This window comes from Sarcophilus harrisii, chromosome 3, assembly GCF_902635505.1.
Source record: "Sarcophilus harrisii chromosome 3, mSarHar1.11, whole genome shotgun sequence".
In the NCBI taxonomy this organism is placed as follows: domain Eukaryota; kingdom Metazoa; phylum Chordata; class Mammalia; order Dasyuromorphia; family Dasyuridae; genus Sarcophilus; species Sarcophilus harrisii.
In genome coordinates, this window is record NC_045428.1 from 239,506,667 (window position 1) to 239,531,737 (window position 25,071).

Consider the following 25,071-nt stretch of genomic DNA (forward strand, 5'->3'; position numbering starts at 1 on the left):
TACAGGTAGAATTAATTTGTTATAGTAGTGTTTGTAGAACTCATTTGGTCTCAGTATTTTGGGAGGGTCTTGAAATACATAAAATGGTATTCATTATAGTTGAAAATGACACCAAGAATACCCTTGTGATTAAGTAAATAATTGAGAAAAAGCAGGAAAAAATTGAAATAGTATTCTCAAAAATTTAACCAGTTTCATATGTAATTTTGAATATAAATATGCATAAAATGTTCTTATTCCACATTTTGCATATAAAGTTTATTAAAAACCTAATTTTTAGTGTCTCTAGAAATATTAAGAAATAATAGTTTTTGCTCAAGCCCTTTACAGACTCTTAGAGAAAAAGCTTCTTGGAAGGGTGGGAGATAGGTCAAGAACAAAAAGATCTTTCTTAAGAAACAGATTAAGTTTGATAACCAAACTCTTCGTCTTATTAATTTTATTTCTTCTCCATCCACTTGAAGTGATTGGTCTTAGGACATTCTTCTCCATGGATGAAAAAAAGAAAAGGTTCTTTTTTTTAACTTCTGGAATTAAATGGTCCAGAAAGGAATAAGATGGTTACTTGATTGGTCATAATTTAAAAAAAATTTTTTTTTACATTGTAATCTTTTCCCTGCTAAAGATTCCCATATTTATGTGAAACTTTTAAAAATTCTTTTTGATTCTGTGGGACCTGGAGAAATCTTTGCTACCTTGGACATCTTTCCAAGTGAGTAATGGTTTGGATAGAGATAGATATAATTAAATTGTTTTTGAATTTTTTTTTTTCAAAATGCAAAATGTAGATTAAAGATATCCCTGTTTCATTGGTACAATAATTACTGGCATTGTAGCCTCATCCCACCTGGAGTTATGAACTCTTCTTCATAAAGAAGCGGAATCATGGATTTGTTGTAAATAAAACCCAAACTGGAAAGATCCAAAAGGTCTCTCTACACAGATTAAATGTTTTTTTAAATGATGTCCATTTTCATGGTACTAAGTTTCAATTATCTAGTCTTAGACACTTAACTAACCATGTGAACCTGATCAACTATTAGCTTCAGTTTATTCAGTTGTAAAACGAGGACAATGATCCCATGCTTTCTCACCTAACTTTATTAGCTCCATTTTTTAAAGGAGCTGTTCGGCTTGATTTCAGTTCTGTCATGCCATGTAAGCTTTCTTTTGTCCTTGACTTTCCCAGTTTGATTGTAAGATCCTTGAGGGCTGGCACTCTCTTATTTTGTATCTGCTTAATTAAACGGTTATTTCCTTTCTTGCTAAGAGCATCTTGGGGGGAGAGGAGTTGTGAGTATAAAAAAATCTAGATAGTGACTTGGGATGGTATGAAATAGTCTTACATGGCAAAAAAAACCAAAAACAAACTGAAGAGGATCCCTTTTTCTTTCATCTGAGTACTTTAAAATGGGCATTCTGGGAGATGAAAAAAAAAAGCTAACATTTATGAGCCAGCACTTCACTAACATTATTTCATCTAATTCTCACAGAAACTCTGGGAGATAGGTGCTATTATTATCCTCATTTTACATGTGAATAAGCGGAGAAAGTTAAGTGATTTGCTGAAGATCTACTGTACTTACCTAGATGGTTTAAGCGAAGATTAAGAGAATCTTTCAAAGAATTCCAAGTCAAAACATTTAAAAATTCAATCATGAGCATTTAGTGGACATCTACTATATGTAATGGCAAAGAATGAAGTAAATATTCCCTGCTGAGAAGGAGGTTACATTCTCTCCCCCCCCCTCCCCCCCACTATTGTAGTATCAAAAGGATCTAGACAGAAGCATTATTTAGAATCCAGGTTCTTAACTTGAATTCTGTAAATTTATTTCAAAAAAATATTTTGATGATTGCATTTCATTAGAATTGATTTCCTTTGTAATCTTATTCATTTTATTTTTATGCACTTACAAACATTCTGAAAAGAGTTCGATGACACAAAAAAATTTAAGGACCTTTGGCTTAGAAGGCAATGCTTGAACTATATTTTGAAAGAAGTGAGGAACAATGTGTTATTGGGTTAAATGTAAGACAAGGAAGTCTGAAGTTTTATATATAGGAGCAACAGGCATCTAGGTGATATGGTAGGATGCTGGACCGTAGTAAGGAAGACTCATCTTCCTGAGTTTAAATTTGGCCTCAGCATTTAATACTTTGTGACCCCAGCCTAGTCACCCTATTTGCCTCAATTCTTCATCTATAAATTGAGCTGGAGAAGGAATGATAAATCACTCCAGTTTCTCTGTGTGTACCACCAACCCCTTCCCCCACAATGAAAACAAAAACAAAAAGTACAAGCCTAAATGGGGTCATGAAGACATGCCTGAAATGACTGAACAACAACAATATGAGTAACCAAGATGACCAATTCGTCTGAACTATGGAGTATAAATAAGCAAGGAAGGAAATAAGCATTTATTAAGTACCTTCTTTGTGCCATGTTCTGTACTAAGTGCTTACTAGAAATATTATCTCATTTGATCCTCATAACAATCCTTGATAGTAGGTGTAATTATTATTTCTCTTTTGTAGCTGAAGAAACTCAGATTGGCAGGTTAAATGACTTTTCCAGGGTCACACAACTAGTACATGTGAGGCCAGAGCTGAACTCAGATCTTTCTGACTCCAGACTTGGGTCTTTATCCAATGAGCCACCTTGCTACAAGAAACTACAAAAGAATACAAGAAAGGAAGTAATTAATGTATAATAATGCTTGAAATATGAGTTGGTTCTCCATGGTGATGGATTTTAAAAACCAACCAGGGGAATTTTTATTTTATCTTGGAGGCAATAGAGAACTACTTGAGTTTTAGTAGCGAAACACTGTACTTGAGGAAAATCATAGTTATATTTGTATGGAGAATGGATTGAACCATTGCTGTGCCAGAGGGAGGTGATATGTTATTTGAAATAAAGGTTATCTATGAAAGTTATATTTTTCAGCAATAGCTTACCAATATGTGCCCACAATATTACCACAATGCTTGCCAATTTACAGAAGAGTTTTTATCTGTATTGATAATGATGTAATTATAGATCATTGAAATCATAATATCTGAAAATTCAATATTTGAGTAGTTTATGTTACCAGAAGGCTTTTAGAAGTTTCTCTAAATGACAATCATCTTAGTACATTTAAAATACAAAGACTAACTTAAAATAGTTTTTAGATACAACTTTTAAACGAAATTTATCTAAAGATAGAATTTAGATAGAATTCTTTCTGATGTTGTCTAATGGCATACATATATTGGATTCAGTTTTGAAAGATCCCGAATGAAGATAAAAACCCTAAAAACATTATATGATTTGCATATTAGGAGAATATAGATATTTCCTTCTAATCTTCTTTTCTTTTTGTAGGAGAGACTTCAGCATGCAAACCTTCATCTGTTCGCCTTGCACCATCATTTTCATTCCATGCCGCTGGTCTTCAGATGGCTGGACAAATGCCCCATTCACATCAGCAGTACAGTGACCGTCGTCAGCCAAACATAAGTGACCAACAGGTTTCTGCCTTATCTTACACTGACCAGATTCAACAGCCTCTAACTAACCAGGTATTTTTTTTTTTTTTTTGTCATATTAAGTGACTTAATTTGGGGATGATAGTTTTGAGAAAGTAAGAACTATGAGTGGTTTGTTTGGTTTAGTTGAATTTTGGAATAGTGTTGATTCTGTTTAAATTAAAGATAAACTATTTTCAGTTGAATTAAATCATGTTTTTTAATTTAAAAAAAACACACATTCTTATGTTAGAGGAGAAATGTTAGTCTGAAAAGATTTTTTTCCCCTAAATTATTTCATTTGAAATAATCACTTGTTTTCTTGAAAGGTGAAACCAAGTCATGATTTGTTATAGTAGAATATCCAGATATCCTATTGTTTTTGAGTATGGGTTGCCCCCTAAATAACCTGTGCCTCTACAGTGAAAAGTCATTAAAGGGAAAAAACATCTAAATTAAAAACCAAAACATTTCTATCCTCTTGCTATATTAGTATAGCTATAATTGCTTTATAATTTTTTTATATTTGTTTTTTTCTTAAATCACTTTGACTTAATATCACCAATGACTTTGTGAAATTCACCCACAAAACCTGGTGGACCTCTTCCTTGTAACAAATAAGTGTAGGCAAAACATTCATTATGTCTGAAAAGATATGCCTCATTTCAAACTTGTTTCCTATCTTTCTGCTTAGGCCAGAAGTGTACATCATTGTGAGAGAAAACTCTTACTTACACAGCTCAATCTAATGAAATAAATTCATAGTAATGAGGGTGACAAGTGCTTTAGTGAGTGCTAGTAAGTTATCTGGCAAATTTTAGCAGTGTTGATAATTCTTCAAATTCCAAAGTGAAAATGAATGGATGAACAGATATAATTTCACGTTATCTATATCACAATGTAAGCAATAGATTTCCATATTCAAATTTCTGTTTAATAGTATTGGAATGTTAGACCTGAAAGGAGCTGTCATTGTACAGATAATGAAGCTGAAGCCCAACTAGAAGAACTAACTTTGCAGTGTCAAACTAGAAAGTAAGATACACACCCAAATTTATACCTATGTCTTTCTGATTCCCAAGGGCAGTTTATTCAGGTTACTTAATTTGTCAAATTATCGTTTTTTTAAACTGATGTGCAGAGTAGAAGTCTCCCTTTCTCTCTTCTTCCTTTTTTCTTTTTCTGTTTGTTCTTCACATTGTTAGCAGCAAAGCTGCTTTTTAGTCAAGTGATTTTATAATAATTCAGTGGCCTCCCCAGGGGGAAAAAAATTGTTCATATTATTGAATTATTAGTATTGTCTTCAATTTGCATTTTTGTTGCAGAAGTCTTTTTGAGGATTACTAATGTAATCTGAAAATTCATGTAACTCAGGCAATACATCAGTATAATGTATCAGAATACATTGGAAGCACACTTAACTATTGAAGATACCACAGATGTATTGTCTTTGAGAAATAGCTAAGGTACTAGACTTGAAATCAGAAAGACCTTGGTTCAAATACTTTGTCACTTACTCAGGAGAGCTTTAATCTTGGACCTAGACTCTGTCACATGTTCCTTTTTCATCTATAAAATGAATTGGTTGGACTGAGTGGCCTCTTAAGTATTGTTTCAGATTTAAATTTATTAAGATCTTTTAGGATACCTTAAGTATCTTGTGACAGTTGGCTATGACCTGAGGATTGAATGAGAGCACTATCTTGTATTGAACATGTTAGTAAAGCATTTTAGTTTTTTTTTTTATTACCTTTTCAGATGAAAATAAATATAAAGTTCTAATGTCTTCTTCCCATATTTTAATCAGAATCATTTTGCACATCATGCTTTAGGAGAAATACTTACTTCTTAGTATTTAGAAAATGAAAAGTAAGTTTTTAATATATTTTCTAGTCTGTTAATGATATGGAATATTTTATATGCTTATTGGTAATTTGCATTTACTTATATTTTAATTGTCTGACTACTTATCTATTGAAATCACACCATATTTTATAGACATCTTAATTTTAAAGAGTTTACTCAACCTTTATTTTTTCTGCTACTCATTGATTTGTTCATTCAAAAAACATTTTTGAAGAATTTTTTATCTTTTATGATCTCTCTGGTTCCTTGTTTGATTAAATTTGATAAAATTTTCCTCTATCCATAGTTGTGAAAAATAGAAATTAAATCTTTTTAATCTAATTGTAGTGTGAATTTTTACTTAGGTTGTTTACCTTGCTTATGAAAGCACTGAATTTCTATTCATACCATTTTCTGGAAAAAATTTATTTCAAAACTATTTTACTTGTTTGTATGTGCTCTCTTCTGAACTTCTTCCTCCTTCCCCTATGTACTCTTTAAATAAAATTTTCAACTGCTTTTTTATTTTCTTCTTTTTTTTATCCCCTTACTACCACTATTGGTAATACAGACCAGAGAGGAGGAAAAAAAAATCCTTGCCATGAATAAGCATAGCTAGACAAAATAAATCTGTCCAAAAATCTTTTCACACTTTGAGTGAAGCCTCAGGAAATAGTGTGCTTCATCACATAGGTTTTTTGATTAGAAATAACTAACTAACTCTCTCTCTCTCTCTCACTCGCTCATTCTCGTGCTCTCTGTGATGTTGCTTCTCGTTAGTTTGTTTGATCATTACTCATGTAGAATAACTTTTAAATGTTTGCTCAACTGGCTGCTTGCCTCTGTTTATACTACTGACAACTCCTAATTCAAGATTTATATAAATGTAATTATGATTTATTTCAGTAAATTATTATAATTTGCTGAAATAAATAATTATACAACTATCCATTATTCCTGGCTAAGCTGTTGCCTTAACAAATCTAAACATTTAGTGTGTGGAAATTTTTTGTTTTTTTTTTTTTTGGGGGGGGGGGTGTCAAATAACCCTGAGGGCCTCGTTCTTTCCTCATAGAAGTGCTAACATCAAATCTGAAGTCAAGAAGTAGACTGTAAAAGTTGAGCACCCTTCCTCCCTTCCCCCCCGCCCCCAAATTCCCACAATAAAAAGTAATTTTGATGACAAGGATGCCTAAGACACAAGCCTAGAAGGAAGGAATGACTCCAATGCATCTACCATTTAATCCTTAAAGAAAAACACTCCTTGGTCATAATTCAACAAGAATTCTGAAGGAGATGAAGTAAGAGTGAGGTAGAAAGTGTTTTATCAATGAATGAGAATCCTACAGGAATAAATTGGAAAAGAAATGTAAACCATGGAAGAAATGATTGGAAGGAGAATAATGGAGCTAGAAAGACACAGAACGTTTTCAAAATAACTAAGTCCTTCAACCAATTGGAATGTTTTAGAAAAGCTAGAGATTCCATGAGTCGGGAAGAAATGTACAACAGAGTTAAAGGTCTGGGGAAAAAAAGGCAAAAGAATGTGTGGTGTATTTAATAGTGTGTGGTTAAAACAAATCAAGGAGAAAAAAATTAAGATTCATTGTCTTACCTGAAAGTCACACCAGAAACAAGAGCCTAGTTATCTTATTTCAAGAAATCTTTAAAGAAAACTTCCTAGACTTCTAAGAACAGAAGAGCAGAGTAGAAATAGAAAGAATCTGTTTGTCATCACTTAAAAGAAATCCCAAAATGAAAGCCCCTAGGAACATTATAGTCAAAGTCAAAAGTTTCAAAAGAAAAAATACTGCAAGAAATCAGAAGGAAAGAAGCCACAGTCAAAAATCACACATGATTTACCAAGCACCATGATAAAGATTGGGGGGGGGGGGGGGGCGGAGAAGTGAAGGGCTTAACATATTGCATAAGGCAGGCGGTATAGGTTTCCAGCCAAGATGTATTTACCCAGAAAAACTGGCTATAATTCTGTGTGGTGTTCTTTTTCCAAAACACAGCCAGGTGATAAAAGTTTAGATCTTTTATTGTGTCCTTTAATATAGCCTGGTTAGCTCAGAGGCCTATCTCTCTGCTTGGTTCCAAGAGCTCCCTATGAATGTCTCCAAATCCAAAGGTTTGTCCTTCCGACTCCAGCCAGCACCAAGGTAGAAGATGCAATGAACCTCTCTTGCCTCGAAGATAGGGCTTGTGGGCTTCCTCCCAGAGTGCTCCTCTCCGACCCCTGGGACTGTTCCCAAGTAAAACCCCCCCCAGCTCTAGGAGCTTTGTGTGTGTGTGTGTGTGTGTGTGTGTGTATATATGTGTGTGTGTGTATATATGTGTGTGTGTGTGTGTATATATATATATATATATGATCTCCCAAAGGTTAACTCCTCCTTCTGGAGAGAGAGGGATTCTGGGTTATCTCCCAGAGTGCTCTCTGGCCCTAAGGGAGGTGTGAATTCGGATGTCTCATACTAAGCCTGAAATCTCCCAAACGTGTGAACTCCATTGAGTACTTAGATACTTATGAGCTCTCTAAAGGTGTGAACACAAGCATCGTTTTTATCAGTTGTACTTAGTACAGAAGCTTAGTACAGAAACAGAAATAGAACTTGTTTCAAGTTCTGGCCCAAAATATCTCCTTCTAAGATCAAATCAATCATATTGAACCATGCCAAATTAGATAATTATTGTCTCTATCAACTCTAATGGCTTAACAGTTTGTAAAGATTCCAACAATTCTGCAAGGTGTCAAAGTGAATTTTTAATGAACTAGATGGCTAACTAGCATTTTTGATGAAAATACCAGAGCTGGGAAGAAACTTTTTGAAGTTCAAATACATGATTTAAGAGAAACATCAAAAATGATAAAGGATTAAATTATGTCTTGTATGTCCCCTCTGAATTCTGTTATTACCACAGGTCTTAGAGAGAGTCTAATTAGATGAAAGGTATGGAAAAGATTCTGATAAGTCATAATGATCTTTCCATTTAGAAAGGGAGGGGGAGCAAAATATACTTGAGGGAAATGAAAGGGAGGAAAAGGTGGAAGAAGGTCGGGACAATTATTTCACATAATCAGATTATGAAAAGTAGCCATCTTTACAAATGAAGAGGAGTACAAGGGAGTGTGACTGATACTCATATCTTTCTCTTACTTGAATTTGTCAAAGGAAAGTAGAATACATAAATTTAGAGAAACTTTTCATTCAACAGAGAAAAAGGAAAAGGAAGAATAACAGTAGGAAAGGAAGTAAGCAAAACAAACCCTAAGGATTTATGAAAATACACGTGTGTGTGTGTGTGTGTGTGTGCGCACATGCACGTGCACTCACATGCACACGCAGTTTCCTATGTGTGTGCCTGAATGCATGGTAATCTGAGGGAGATTAACTTCAAATAGTGTTTTGTTTTATTTTTAAAAGCTTTTACATAGAAGCATTTACTTCAGAAATGCCCAAAGAAACCTGGGTTACACATTTCCCACTGTTTAAAATTTGTCATTCTAGCATATATTCAGGTATGCAGTCTTTCTTTTTCTTTTTCTTATACATAGTCCTTGACCCAAATTCAGTTTATTTCTTTGATCTCTGGGGAGGCATAACCAATGTCCTTTTACTTCTTTCACAGTGCCATATAGTAAAGTCTCAAAACAGTCAATGTTACATTGTCACATTTCAGTTGTACAGATGAAAATCACAATTATCGCTAAATCCAGAATTTTGTAGTTTCATAGAACAAGAAACATTTCTCAGAATTTCCCAAAAAAGTCAACAGAATGCAAAGCATTTTAAAGAATTTAAATTTTTTCTGCGTGCTTAGCCTTAGTCTTTCTAGGGACTTTGTCAGTCTATTAGAAGAAGAAAGAGTAAAGTAAACTGACTTCTGTCTTGACCAGAAATCTGATCTAGGCTGAATTTTTCAAACTATATGAAACTATCTCTGTGGCAGTTTGGGAGCTGAAGTCAATTTAACTGTCTTCTTTCTCAAATGGAAACTATCATGGGTAGAACATCTTCCAAAGATTCCTTTAGTGCTTAAGGCATTCACTTGGTAGATGCACAGAAAATGTCCCTTTCTGCACAGGGCATGCTAACATTTTTCAGGGGTCATTCTCTTAGATAATTCATATAAGAGGTTCAGGCAATTTACTCTTTACCTTAAGAATTTGTGGAATATTTTCCTATCACAGTTCTGTTTAAGTGCAAAAACACCAATATGAACATTTCTTTAAAACATTTTTTAAATTTAATTTTTCAAAAATTTTAATGGTATCTTAATTTCCAAATATATATAAAGATAGTTTTCAACATTCATTTTTCTAAGACTGTGGTCTAGGTTTTTCTTCATACTTCTTTTACTTGCCCTCTCCCTAATACAGCAAGAAATCTGATATTGATTAAATATGTCCAATTCACTTAAACATATTTTCATATTTGTTATATTATGCAAGGAAAATTAGACCCAAAGGGAAAATCCATGAGAAAAGCAAACAAAAAAAAGTGAAAATGCTATGTTTCTATGCACATTCTGTTGAGGGCCATAAATTATGAAGCATTGTCAATATTAAACATATATGCACCAAGTGGTGTAGCATCTAAATTTTTAAAAGAGAAATTAAGAGAGCTGCAAGAAGAAATAGATAGCAAAACTATAATAGTTTTACTTTAATAAGAAATAGACAGCAAAACTATAATAGTTTTACTTTATTAAGTAAAGATAGACTATCCCTTGCTCTCCTAACTTACTTATAGTATCACCCTTTATGTGTAAATCATGAACCCATTTTGATCTTTTCTTGGTATAGCATGTTAGATGTTAGTCGGTTCCTAGTTTCTCCCATACTATTTTTCCAGTTTTCCAGAAACTGGAGTGTCTGACTTTATGAAACACTAGATTACTGTAGTCATTGACCAGTGTGTCTTATTTACCCAATCTAATTCACCAATATACCACTCTGTTTCTTAACTAGTACTAAATGGTTTTGTTGACTGCTGCTTTATAATATAAGTTTAAGTCTGGTATGGCCAGGGCAGCTTTTTTTTTTTAAATTAGGTCCTTTGATATTCTTGACCTTTGCTTCTTCCAGGTAAATTTTTTTTTCTAACTTTGTGAAGTAATTTTTTGGTGGTTTGATTAATATGGCACTGAACAAAGAGATTAATTTAGGTAGAATTGTTATTTTCCTTATATTAGCTTGGCCTACATATGAGCATTTAATATTTTCCCAATGTTTAGATGTAGCTTTATTTTTATGAAATGTGTTTTGGAATTGTGTTCAAATTATTTAGTTTCTGACTATGTCTTGGGTAGGTATATTGGCATTTTATATTATTTATACTTACTTTATATGGAATTTCTCTTTCTGTATCTTGCTGCTGAGTTTTGTTGGTAAAAGAAATGTCGATGTTTATTTGTAGTTAATTTATATCCTGCAACTTTGTTAAAATTGTTAATTGTTTTTTAGTAGTTTTTTAATTGATTCTAGGACTCTGTAAATATACCATCACATCATCTGCATAGGTGATAGTTTTATTTCCTTATTACCTACTCTAATTCCTTTAATTTCTTTTTCTTCTCTTATTGTCAAAGCTAACGTTTTTAGTATTGTATTGAATAATAGTGGTGATAATGGGCAACCTTGTTTCATTCCTGAATATAAACATTACTTACCAGACTTGAGCAATCTTATAATTCTAAATACTATGCAGGTACTTATACAAGACTCAGTGCATATCAGAAAATATCAATACATTAAAAACATTTTAAAATGTCTCAGTTTATCAGAAATAAAAAGTTTGCAAAATCATACTAATGGAACTCACTTGTGAGAGAACACATACCAGGAAAAAAAAATCCACTGTATATTTATAGCCTGGAAAAAACCACCATTTTTCTCTTATATCTAGTGATCTAGGATATCGAGAATAAAGTCTTGGGCAGAGAATCTCTCTAGATGTAGTCACTAATGTAAAGATCTGATTTTATCTCAGACAAGGTTCCATATATAACAGAATACCATGGCTCTTACTGCCTATAAGATTAGATTTCAATCCACCCCCAGAATTCTCCATGATCTTTAAGACAGATTGAGGGTATCTGGATTCTGCAAATGACTGTAGCCCCCAATTATGCCATTCCTCTTAAATATAAGGAATGCTTTCCTTTACCTAGTTTCATTAACTAGCCACTAATAGTTGGAGTAGTGTTATTCCTCCAATACATTTGTATCACTTCAGCTTCAGGGAAGGGGGGAAGAGACCTAGGTTCACAATTTAGTTCACAACTCATAGATCATAATCCCACTTCCAATTCCTAGTCACCTTCCCATTTCAAGGCTTCTATGATTGGTTGGCTGGCTACATCATCCTTTCTAAAATCTTGCCTCTAAGGTCATAATGGCTCAAACAACTGGGTCCATAGGAATCATTCCTGATGCCTGGAACAGAACAAATAATGTGAAACCAAAAGAGGGACTGCCTAGCTCTATTTCTAAAACCCTGGGTAAAAGTGAGAGAACCAGAGCAATGTCTTTCTCTTCTCATCAGTTCAATCTTTTCAGTTGTGGTTGAAATGGCATCTTCATCCTTAGCACAAAGAGTAGCACAAAATAGCAGGAATAGTATTGATAAAATGGAAACTGGACCCATTTTCATAAACAGCAAGAAAATTTTCATGCTTTAGTAACAAAAGAGGTGAATTTTAGACTAGAAACACCTGCATATAAGATTGTATGCCTTTCCCAATCCTCCCTTAGTCATTTTCTGATTGATAGGCCTTTTTGGGAGGAGGGGAAGGTAAATTAGTTGGGATTAAGTGACCCACCCAGGGTGACATAGCTAGTGTCTGAGGCTGGATTTGAATCTAAATCCTCTTGACTTCAGGGTGGGTGCTCTATAATCTGTGCCATCTAACTGCCTCAGATTAATGGGCTCTTGAAATTTGTCAAGTGGCTTTCTGTAGAAAGCCTTGTTATCAATTACCATTTCAAAATGTCAAGTATCATTTTATTAAAATAATGTATTAACAGCAAAATAACGTTTTGGTCATGTATACTTATTGTGTATCTAATTTATATTTTAATATATTTAACATCTACAGGTCATCCTGCCATCTAGGGGAGGGGGTGGGGGGGTAAGAGGTGAAAAATTGGAACAAGAGGCTTGGCAATTGTTAATGCTGTAAAGTTACCCATGTATATATCCTGTAAATAAAAGGCTATTAAATAAAAAAAATAATAATAAAATAATGTATTAATGCTGTTAATTAAAAATTTTTGGTTGGAAGCCAATATCTATCTTTCTGTTTTGGAAACCAGATATCTATACACTATATTAAAAAAAAAAAACAAAAACTTTTATTGACACTTTTCATTTCTGCCTAATTTCTAAATATGTTGCTCTTCCTACTCTTTTTTTTCCCCATAGATCCATCTTCTTTAACAAATATTAACAAGAAGAAAAAAAATTAGTTCTGTAAAACTTAACCAAGATATTACCTAAATCTATGTATGAAATATTCCCTCATTCATGGTCCCTACCTCTGCAAAGAAGACAGGGAGATATATTTTCTCCTTTCTCTTTTGGCGTCAAACTTATTATGATTATACAACATTCAGTTTCTTTTTTTTGTTGTTGTTTCCATTTATGTCATTGAAATTATTGTTTTTATTCCTCTCCAGTTCTTATTTAATTTTATATTAATGTATATGATTTTTCCCCCCGATATTGGTTTGTATTCTTCAGTCATTGTGTGAAATAATTTTCCATTACATGAATGTATTTACAATGTTTACCTCTTTCTAAGTCATTGGACATCTAATCTGTTTCCATTTCTTTATTTAAGCATGTAGCTATAAATATTTTGGTCTATTTAGATTACCGGCCTAACTGTGAGATTTCTGAGTCAAAGAGTGAACCTTTTAGTAATCTTAGTTTAATTCCAAAATGACTCTTTAGAATGATCATAGCTCTGCCAACAATATATTATATTCTTGTCTTTTTGTAATTCCTTTAATGTTGGCTCTTCAATTTTTTTGTTGTTATTTGATTTGAATTTCTCTTATTTATAACAATATTTTATTTACTTATTGTTTACCATGTTTTTTTGGGAATTGTTGCTAATCAGTTAGCCATTGAGGAAGAGCTTTTTGTTCCTCCATAATTAGGATTATTTCTCTGTATGTCTTAGATAACAGGCAGCCTAATTACAGATTTGATAGAAAAATTTTTTTCCTCAGCCAAGCAATTATCTTTGACAAGAAATTCATATTCAATCATAGGCAAGGAAGTTTTAGAACGAACTACATCACTGTATTGTAGAGTTGGTAAATACCGTGTCACGGAATTGCTTGAGTCTCTGTAATAAGTTTCTCTTATGCCAGCTGATGCTAGACTATTATCTTATTCAGGGATTTAAGCCAAAAGAAGATGTTGCTCTTACTATGCAGGAAGTCCATAACAATTCCATAGTATCTTAGCTGTAAAGACTTGGATACATGCTGCAGGGTTGTTGCAGTTAGCCATAGAGATGTTCAGCTAATAAATCTAAATGACTGCATTTAATTAAATGATGATTGCCTTGGAAAATATCTGTATATTTCTATTTGTGATGAGTGAAAAACCCCAATAGTATTTCTGGGTAATGAATGATTTGTTAATTAGACTAGTTAATAATCAACAGATTGATGGTCAGTGGTGGCTTTTTTTTTCCTTTGGTAACCAAAGACAAACCATGGAGACAATGAATTCTTTAAAGTCTTTGCAAAAGAGAATGCCCCAGACAGAAGAAATCAACCCTGATTTGTGGACATTTGATGAGGAGGTGGGCTAGAAGCATTTAGCTCTTACTGCTGAAAACAGTGATTTGATCATGAGACTTAGCCACTTGTAGTAGGGGGCAGGGACTTGGTTCCCTGGGCCAAGAATTCACCTAAATTAGATTGTGTTTACCCTCTAAACATAACAAAGATTTTCTTTGCAGTTCCCTGAGAATTAGGGATATCTTCATCAAACTGCCATGTTCTTCAGACAATGACTGACTGACCTATAGGGACTGAGGCCCTAAATGAGGAAATAAAGGAGAAAAGACTTTAATCCCAATTGAATAATTGGATGTTAATATAATAGCAAAATAATATTTTTTCTCATTCATATATACATGCACATACATTATTTCTTTTATATTGGAATTTTAATTTTTAATTATAGATACAGTTTAATGTAGTTTAGTTAAAAGTACTAGTCTTTTCTGTCTATTTAAGGTGATACCTGATATTGTCATGTTACAGAGACGGATGCCCCAAACCTTCCGTGATCCAGCAACTGCTCCTTTGAGGAAACTCTCTGTTGACTTGATCAAAACATACAAACATATTAATGAGGTAAGCAAGTAAATTGTTTATTTTATACAAAAATGATTCTGGTAAAGAGGTTGAAAGCTATGCAGAAAACCATTTTGTGAATAATAATGTTTTCCCTCATTATCATATTGATGATGAATTCGAAGGCCTTAGTAAAGAATAACAGTTATTCCATGGATTTAAAAAACTTAATATTTAAGTTATGGAAGACACTATATTAGAGTGGGGGAATAAACACTTCTTCTGGAGTCAGAAAATTAGAGTTTAAAAATTAGTTTATTCCTTGGACAATAATGTGTCATCCCTGGCTTTCACTTGGCTCATCTTTATTTTAATTGGCATAGATTGAACTACTTCTGAGGTCTATTCCAGTTCCAAATCTATGATCCTAGCAATATTTCTACCTATATTTTGATTTTTTCAGATAATATCTGTTAGGTATTGTCAGATACTGTTACCTACTTTAGATTCTGTCAAAGATAGCTTTGGAGCATAATGTCAGTTTGCTCTCTATCTTAATCCTAACTGGTAATTAGTTATTGAATGAATTTCCTTTAAGAAAATGTATGTATTTGTGTTTCCTTTTACACTCAGAATTTAGTCCTATAATTTATTTGTATGAAAAGCCAACCACCTCCTGAGTTTTGAAGTAGAGGAATGAAGAAAGGCATGTATCAGTGTGGTTAGAGGAGGTGATAGTTGTACATTTATGACATTTTGAATGGGTTGCTGATGAATTATTATGGCAATAAAGTATGATAAAAATAAATATGAAACTTTAAAAAAAGAGAGAGAAATAAATGACTTTGCATTCATTATTGTTTTCTGTGCGAATTTCTTGGCTTTTATTAATAAATCTGAAAAATAGTAATTTTAATTATTTTTGACTACAGAAATATTTTATATATTTTCTCACAATAATTTAGTTTTTATTTAGAAAGCATCAAGTATTATAATATTCATCTGATTTTTGTGACAATAGTGTAAGCTGTTTCATTTATTTATTTATTTATTTATTTATTTATTTATTTATTTATTTTGGTGAAGCATTTGGGTTTAAGTGACTTGCCCAGGGTCACACAGCTAGGAAGTATTAAGTGTCTGAGACAAGATTTGAACTTGGGTCGCCCTGACTTCAGGGCTGGTAGCTATCCACCTAGCTGCCCCAGATGATTTGTTTTTGCAAATGCTTCTTTGCATTTTCTTTTGTCTTGGTAATTTATAAGAAAAATAGCAGTTAAGGGTATTTACTGCATTTATTTTGAATAGGGTATAGCCTCAATGAGTGCAGAAATCATATCTAATTTAAACTTTTAACTTCCTTAGCATAAGGAATAGAGTAAGCATTTTAATGTTTCAAAAAGGAATGACTATGTGGTACATAATTCCATTAGTGTTGGCAATTGAACTCTCCTCCCCAAATACTTGTAATCTATTATCTAAATTATTTGCATACTTAGAAATGTAAAAATATAATTATATGTCTTGAATTTCAGGTTTACTATGCAAAAAAGAAGCGAAGACATCAACAGGGCCAAGGAGATGATTCTAGTCATAAGAAGGAGCGGAAAGTTTACAATGATGGCTACGATGATGATAACTATGATTATATTGTAAAAAATGGGGAAAAATGGATGGATCGTTATGAAATTGACTCTTTAATAGGAAAGGGTTCCTTTGGACAGGTAATTCAATAAAAATTGTTAAATTGTTTGGATTAGAAGGATAGTTTAGCTTTTAAAATAAAGACTAAAGCATCACAAGAAACATTTTTCTTTTTGTGAGTACTTGATGTTTATATATTCAGTAATTAATGAGGCTTGGGAGTTATAAGAGATCATATTTCTTCTGTAGAGAATTTATTTTATAGTAGACATACATGTAGCAGAGTCATATATCAGCTTGTTGGGATTCTTGTAGTTGGCTTATCATATCTGTTATGAGAACTAGATTGGTGTAGTAAAAAGAGAGCCAACATCAGACAGCTATCGGTTTAAGTTCCACATTTGACATAGTGGATGTGTGACCCTGAGTAAGTCCTTTAAACTTTGAGCCAGACAACTTTTGAAAATTAGAATTTTCAAGAAGATAATCACCTATATTGAAGAGGAAATTTGTTAACCTACGTGGAATAAATCAATTTCAAGTTTGAAAGATATTTTAAATGACAAGAATGAATCTTTTACTATCCCCTGGAAAATTATAAAGGTAAAATCTCACATGTCAAAGAAAAACCAGAGGAATAATCTCAGTCTGTAGCTATCCTGTATTTTAAATTTCTTCTTTTGCTTTCATTTTGTTTACTATTGCTTTCAAGTTTGATGTCTTACCTTCTACCTTATGAAGAATGAAATAATTATATGTAAGAAATATAATTAAGGTTCAGTTTAGTGCAGACTGTGCCATTCAGATAATTTTGAATGTCATTATGCTCATTTAACTATGTGTAGGTCAACTTTTTCCATTTTTTAATGGTCAGTTTTAAAAATAATATAGGTAGATTAGAGAATTGACTGAATTTTAATTATCTATTGGAAAATTAGAAAATTGAATTATATTTTCATTTCTTGATAATTTATTTCTAATATTTCTACATTTTCATTGCGATATTGCCTAATTTAATCTTTCTTAAATTTTCCCTTCAAAAACCCATCTTTGCATCAGAATCTTGAACAATGAACAAGTTAATGGCACTGCAACACACATTCTCTGTATTCTACTTCTTTGAATTGTTCTAATGAAAGACTATACATAAAATCTAACAGTTTCCTGCTTCCATTAAACCATTCCTTTGTTCTTTTTTCAAATAATTTAAGATAAATTTTTTAATTAAAAATTGAGTTATAGCACTTACTATTCTTGTTGGTAAAGTTTGTTAAAGCCTTTCAAAATTAACATGAAAGTTGTTCAAGGTCAGTAATTTTGCTTTCATCTTACCTTTTTCATTTACAAACTATTTTTTGATATGTTTTTAAAATAACAACATTACAAGTAAAAAATGATTTAAAAATTTGTTTTTAATAAGTTTTAGGTTCCAAATTCTATTCCTTCTTTCCTTTATTTCTCCATCTGTTGAAATAGTAATCAGCCTGATATAGATTATATGTTAAACCATCCCTTTGTATAGTAGACATGATAATATAGATTTGAGATTGATTTGTGGAAATACAAGGAACGAAAATAAGCATAAAACACTTATCTTTCTTTTTATTTGGTATTTAGAGTTTGTTATAAGAGAATTTAAGGGGCAGCTAGGTGGTGTAGTGGATAGAGCACCAGCCCTGAAGTCAGGAGGACCCGAGTTTGAATCTGGTCTGAGACACAACACTTCTTAGCTGTGTGACCCTGGGCAAGTCACTTAACCCCAATTGCCTCAGGAAAAAAAAAAGAGAGAGAGAATATATAATTGGTGTTTTCTCTGTTATCTAGTTCTATGTACTCCTTTAATCCTTTTTTCCATAAAAAATCATATTTGCAAATACTTTGTGATTTAAAAATTAGAAACATAAAAAGTTATTATTAGTGTGATCTTTTTTTTTTTCTTTTTGGGTTAGGCAATTGGGGTTAAATGACTTGCCTAGATCACACAGGTAGGGTTAAGTGTCTGAGACCAGATTCGAACTCAGGGGTCCTCCTGAACTCAGGACTGGTGCTTCATCCACTGACCACCTAGCTGCCCCTATTATTGTGATTTTAAAAAGAATTTTTCTTAACTTTTTTTTATTCATTAACTAATTTTTGCCTAGCTCTGTACTTATCTTTAATTAAACTTCCATCATTACATTGTCATTTTTAATATCATTTAACTGGAATTAGACTAAAGTTGGGTGAGGAAATGTAAGATTTGAATCTTTTTTTTTAAACCTCTTACAATTGAATTTTTTACAATTTTTCATTAGAAAATTTCTTTTTGATTTTGATGACTCACTTTTTCATAAATGTTTTAATTTCATGACCTATTTTAAATGCCTAAGTTTTAAAGATAAACTAGATTATTTGAAATTAGGATGCAGCCTTACCATTTAATTTCTGTCTACAACTAAATTAGTCTTTAGATCAAGAGGAAAAAAGGATAGAGATGGCAGCATAGTTTAGTTTAAAAAAAAAACAACTGGATTCAAAAGGCTTTGGTAATAGATTAGAATTGAGCCCTACTGCAGAGCTTATATTGTCACTGAAACTCAAATTATTAGGGATGCTGAAGGCCATTTTGCCTAATGTGTATTAGAAGACGCATTTTCTAATGTAGCAAAAAAAATAGTCATCCATTATTTTTGGAGGCCAGGCTTAAAATAGACCAGTCTGACAGGTTCAGGGTTCAAGATACAATAAACATTTGTGGATGATAAAAATCAAATTGAGAATAGGCTTTATTACTTAATAATTTTATATTAAGGGACGCATAAATATAAAACGGTACTCCCCTCCTTTGTTAGTAAATAGATCTTCAGGTATTTGAAGCTTTGGCATGTAGCCTAAGCGATTCTCTCACCTTCTAAAAGCCTTTTATATATTTTGATCACTGACTCTGTTTGCTGTGAATAAAGAGTTGGGCCTGGAGTGAAGGAAAAAGACACTCAGTACCACCATCCTAGGCTTGAAACCTAGATATCATCCTTGATGCTTCACTACCTAGTACAGGACACTCTTATTTATTCTACCTTCTACAAGAAGCTTTTTCAGATCTCTCTTAATTCCAATGTCTTTACTCTGTTGATTTTCTTTCTTGTTTATTCTGTATGTAGCTTGTTTGTATGTAATTGTTTTCATGTTGTTTCTCCTATTAGACTGAGTTCCTAAGAGAAAGAGGCAGTCTGTTATTTATCTTTCTTTGAATTCCCAGTGCTTAATATAGCACCCATACTGGTCGTTACTAAGACTAACTGACTCATGATGAGGCCTGGTATCAACTCTTTTGCATTTAGTAGAATCTTTGTTCTGCTGAAGAATTGATAATCCCTTCTACATTGTCCTTATTCCTCATTATAGGTCCTAATCATCTGACTTAAAATAGCTTAGAAATTGCAGGCCTCTTGGATATAACTTGTTCCAGAGCTTTTTAATATTGCGACTCAGCCCATATCACCACATATTCAGTGTTCCTTCTTTTACCTGGTACATGGAATCATAACACTTTGATTGGCACTCTGAAGAAATGGCTGTTTTATTTTGGTTAAGAGAAGTTTATAGTCTCCTCATATACTACAAAATAGCGTCATGGTCCCTGTGTCCATCTGAATGATAGACCTCATCTCTACTATTTCAGGCATCAACAAAATTCTGCCATCAGTCCTTATCCTAGAAACTTTTATTTTGTTTTGTTTTTAAAATTTTCATTGTCCAGTACAATTCTATCCAGGCCCTAGACCATCCAACCAAACCCATATCTGTTTTACTCGGAATCAGTATAGATAAAAGCCTTGGTGGCCTCATCCTCCAAGACCCTCAGTTTACAACTTGACTCATTGGAATTATTTGCTTTTATTCTTATCCCTGAATTTGTCCTTGGCTATTGTATATTTGCCTGTTAAGATTGACTTTTGTATCTCTTTCTCATAATGAGCAGAACCAGATATAAATTAATCAGAAACATGCCCCTCAGTTCCTAGATTTAAGGACTATTTGGCAAACAGAATTAAAATAGAGACTAGAAGTCTTCAACTCTTTGGGCAACATCACAATCCATCTTGTAGGAGAACTTATCTTGCATTATTGAACTTATTCATAATGGGCACCTGTAGATGAAGTGTAATAATATTGATTCCATCAACTATCCAGCTAATCTCAATAATAAGTAAGCAGTTGCTTTTCAAATGTAATATTGTGAATGATTACTTGAGGAATGTTTTGTTATACCCTCAAGTTCCACTCAGCCTCATCCTTATAAATTAAAGTCTCTAAGAATATAGGTCCTCACAAAATTATAAGGACCCAGCAGGAAAGACTCAACCCTCCTTGAGTCATCTTATATGTCTATTATCTGTTCTTGTTTTTACTCAGCAGGAATAGATTTGTGAGAGAGTGAGTAATTGGAGTTTATTAAAATACCTATATAGGAAATAGACATTTTCCATAACCTGAAGTGACCATTAAGTCTCTAGGCTTCATTTGCATTTGAATGATCTAGGTCCTGAATTTATTTGGTGGGGGGGGAGGGGTTAATTTTCAGTACTTGTTTCTTGAGCCACCATCTGCTTAAATGCTCTTTGCCAATATCAAAATTACACCATTAATGTAATTTTGGAAGTTTGTGCTGTCATGAAATAGTATGTTTTTCAGATATTTACCACTAAGCCAGCAATATGAGGGACTCAAATGAGGGGAAGAATGATGAAAGTATATTGAACTCTTTCCCACTTAAGAGCAAGCAACTGTTCTTGACTATACCTAGTCAAATATAGAAGACATTGGGGAAAATGATTCCATTGATTCCAACTCACTACACTGGGGATGGGTTATCTGGCCCATTGTGTTGACAAGTTCAGGAATAGCTTCAATAATTGCCTTAATAGCTCTATTCAGCTCTTAGTAATTTGTTGTTAATTTCCAGGTACTAACTTTTGGGGAATTTTTAGGGATATTATGAAGTATTCCTCTTAACAGTGAGATTGGACCAGACTTCTTTGTTCCAGTGATGATCAAAAGCCCCATCCAAAAACTTTCACTTGAGCTCTACTGTTACCTTTGGGACCGGGCATATCAATTTCCCCATCGATAAAATGACAATATTAATACTTTCTCTACTTACTGCAGGCTTGTTATGAAAAGATTTTTTTCCTCCATAAGTAATAAAGGTGCGTTCTTTTCCAATTATTCCAAATCTAGGATCATCTACTCTAGAAACTCTCATGGTATCCATGCTGGGTCTTTGTTCATTATTGTCATGCTGTCTTAAGTTTGACGCTAATGAAGTTAAAGGTGTATTGAGACCTTTAAAGATGTAAAAGAGACATTATCACCACATTTGCTTTGGGCTCTCCAAATTGATCCCTTGGGTTTGTTTTTGCAAAAGTTTGGTGATAATATTGTCAGGGCAGCTGGTGACTAGAAAGGACTTAGGTATCATAATGAAAGTTGCCATTCAGAACAGATATTGAAATTGAGATTTCTATTTCCGCCTTGATCATCAAAGTCCTTAAAAGAATCTCCCAAAACAAAAAGAATTGGAAAAATATTAAATAGACCAGAGCTGTCTGTCTCAATGAAATTATCAATAGATGAGGTCCTGTTTTCTGGCAGTAGATCTGTCTGGAATGATTGAATAGTTTACTTGCACCAGCCCAAACCACTGGCTGCAACCTTATATATTTCCTCATGTCATTGATTACATTGGTGCTATAGAAGGTCTAATGAATTAAGAACCACAAAGGAAGGAGACTTGTAATAAACAACTACAACCAAAAAAGAAAAATTTCTTCCTGAACTTCAGTGGGTTAAAGAAAAGCCAAGTCTTATTTTTACATAAGTCTATAGCCTTAGTTATACAACTTGGCTTGGCTGGGTGTCAGTTTTTTATATATATATATATATAAAATTGGAACTTAAGACTTATTCTCTTTCAGCTTTCAGTTCAGTAATCCTATTGAATGTAACATTTAATGTTACTAGTCCAGATTGCTTTTGGATTTACAAGTGATTAGATGTTTTCTTATAGAATAAGTCATAATTTAAGTTGATTCTTTTTTAAAAATAGTTTTTGGTATCAGTCAATTACCAAACATTTATTAAATGTCTGTTTTATAGCAGACATTTTACTTGATTTGGAGCATATTGAAGCCAAAAAATGAAAGTTCATTTCTCAGGGAAAAGTTTTATTGATAGACAATATGTGCTTGTAAAAATGCCAGCAAACATATACAAAATGATTAAATAAAATAGGATCTGGCTGTGCTTGAGCTTTATATTGAAGGAAGTGAGGAATTCTCTGAGACAGAGGTAAGAGAATATATTCTAGTAATAGGGAATAGTTAATGCATAAGCATTGAGGTGGTAGGATGAAATGCTATGTGTAAGGACCATCATCATGACTAACTATTTAAATAACTAACATTTGCCTGCTATTGGTTAAAGAGCTGAGGATACAAACAAAGCCACATATGGTGGGGGAGATAATATGCAGACAACCAGATATATATAATGTAAACATGGTCATTTCAGAAATAGTTGGGGTAAAGAAGGAAACTAGGAAAGACCTTCTACAGAAGATAGGATTTGAGCTATAACTTGGAGCTATGAAGTAAAAACAAGGAGGGAAAACATTCCACAGAATGAGAAGTACCATGTGAACAGAACACCAAGGAGTCTTGTATGATTTGCAGAATAAACAAAAGGATGTAAAGTGGAAGAAAACTGTAAAGTTAGGGCCAGAACAGGTTGTGAAAAGTTTTAAAAGCCAAATGGGATTTTCTCTTTGATTCTAGGGGTACTTAGATATGAGTGGAGTTAATTAAGCAGGGGGTAACAGGTCAATTGTTTCTTTTTGTATATAACTTTGACACATTGGTTTAAAGAGGTAGTGAGACCATTCAAAAGGTTATTGAGATACTATTAATTTGAAGTGATTAAGATCTTTACTAAGGTGAAGACTGTCAGAGGAGAGAAGAGAATGTATTGAGAAATTTTGACAAGATTTGGTGATAGATTGGCTGTTAGGGGTAATTGAGTGAGGAATCAAGACTATCACTGAGATTAGAATTCTCCGGGGAATGACTGATAGGATGGTGATATCCTTGAAAATAATAAGAAGGGGTATAGATGGGAGTGTTGAGGGAAGGAGGAAGGGAAAGATAATTCTACTTTAGCCTTGCAGATTCAGATGCCTGGTTCAGTTTGAGACAACCAAAAGGTGAAGAGGCACTAGAAGTCAGAAAAAAGATTCAGGGAGTGTGTGTATATCTGAGAATAATGTATATAAAAATGACAATTCATGTAAGTTGATGTGGCTGCTTAGAAACAGTGGAGAAAATTAGATAGCCAAGGACAGAGCCTTGTGGTATTACCTGTGGTTGTTGGGTATGACCTGGCTGAAATTCCAGCAAAAGAAAAGTGAGGAATGGTTGTATAGGTAGGAGAAAAATCTGGGGAGAACAGTGTCATGGAAAACCAGAAAAGCTAGAGCATTTAGAAGAAAGGAATAGTGTCAAAGGCTGCAGAGATGTTAACAAGAATAAGATTGAAGACATTGCAACAGAGAAAATTTGTCTGGATTAAAGTGGGAAGGTGAAGAGAATAATGTATATTCAGACAGGGCAATAGCATGGGGCCATATCATGAAGTATTTTAAAGTTAACGAGAGTTTATATTTGACCTTGAAGCCAATAGGGAGCCACTTGGAGTTTACTAAATAAGAGAATGACATGGTCACATCTACACTCATTTTGACAACTATATGAACAAATATATTGGAATGAAGGGACACTTGTGGTAGGGAAATAACTATCATTTTAAAAAGTATTGTGTTCCATTGTTTCTTCTGGGAAAATCTAATTGACATTCAGTGTTTAAAACTAAAGAAGGGGAAGGAAAAAAGCATCTTTCCATTAGTGTAAAGAAGAAAAAAAGTACTTTATATATAGTGTAATAATATTTGTAGCCTTAGGACAAACTTAATTTGAAAAAAAAAATTCCAACTGCAAAATTCAATGATTAGAACCTAAGTGGGCCTGATAAAGATATTGATTTAATTACAATTGAACATAAGCATTTATTTTTTACATTTATTTAAACATTTATACCATTGTAATTTTCATTCATTGCATCAAAAATGTATTTTTAGGATTTTAATTTTGATTTTAATTTTTTTTATTCTAATCTTGACAGATGGAACATTTGCTTATTTTTTAAAATTTTATTTATTTTTATTTATTATAATAACTTTTTATTGACAGAACCCATGCCAGGGTATTTTTTTTTTTTACAACATTATCCCTTGCACTCACTTCTGTCCCGATTTTTCCTCTCCCTCCCTCCACCCCTCCCCTAGATAGCAAGCAGTCCTATATATGTTGAATATGTTGTAGATATAATATATGTGTGCAGAACCAAACAGTTTTCTTGTTGCACAGGGAGAATTGGATTCAGAAGGTAAAAATAACCCGGGAAGAAAAACAAAAATGCAAACAGTTTATGTTCATTTCCCAATGTTCTTTCTTTGGGTGTAGCTGCTTCTGTCCATCATTGATCAATTGAAACTGAATTAGTCTCTTTGTCAAAGAAATCCACTTCCATCAGAATACATCTTCATACAGTATCGTTGTTGACGTATGTAATCTTATGGTTCTGCTCATTTCACTTAGCATCAGTTGGTGTAAGTCTCTCCAAGCCTCTCTGTATTCATCCTGCTGGTCATT

The 25,071-nt window shown here is 33.0% G+C and overlaps 1 protein-coding gene across 4 annotated transcripts in view; it reads left to right on the top strand.

Annotated features, from left to right (window-relative positions):
- The window catches only part of DYRK1A (dual specificity tyrosine phosphorylation regulated kinase 1A), a 195,445-nt gene that overhangs the window by 125,380 nt on the left and 44,994 nt on the right, over positions 1 to 25,071 (top strand). For 3 of the 4 annotated variants that reach the window (XM_031959275.1, XM_031959274.1, XM_012544339.2), the window contains 3 exons: positions 3,371 to 3,567; positions 14,624 to 14,743; positions 16,219 to 16,407. In XM_031959275.1, the coding sequence (XP_031815135.1) occupies positions 3,371 to 3,567; positions 14,624 to 14,743; positions 16,219 to 16,407 (506 nt within the window). The remainder of the gene's footprint in view (positions 1 to 3,370; positions 3,568 to 14,623; positions 14,744 to 16,218; positions 16,408 to 25,071) is intronic. The other variant, XM_031959276.1, reaches the window with a different exon arrangement.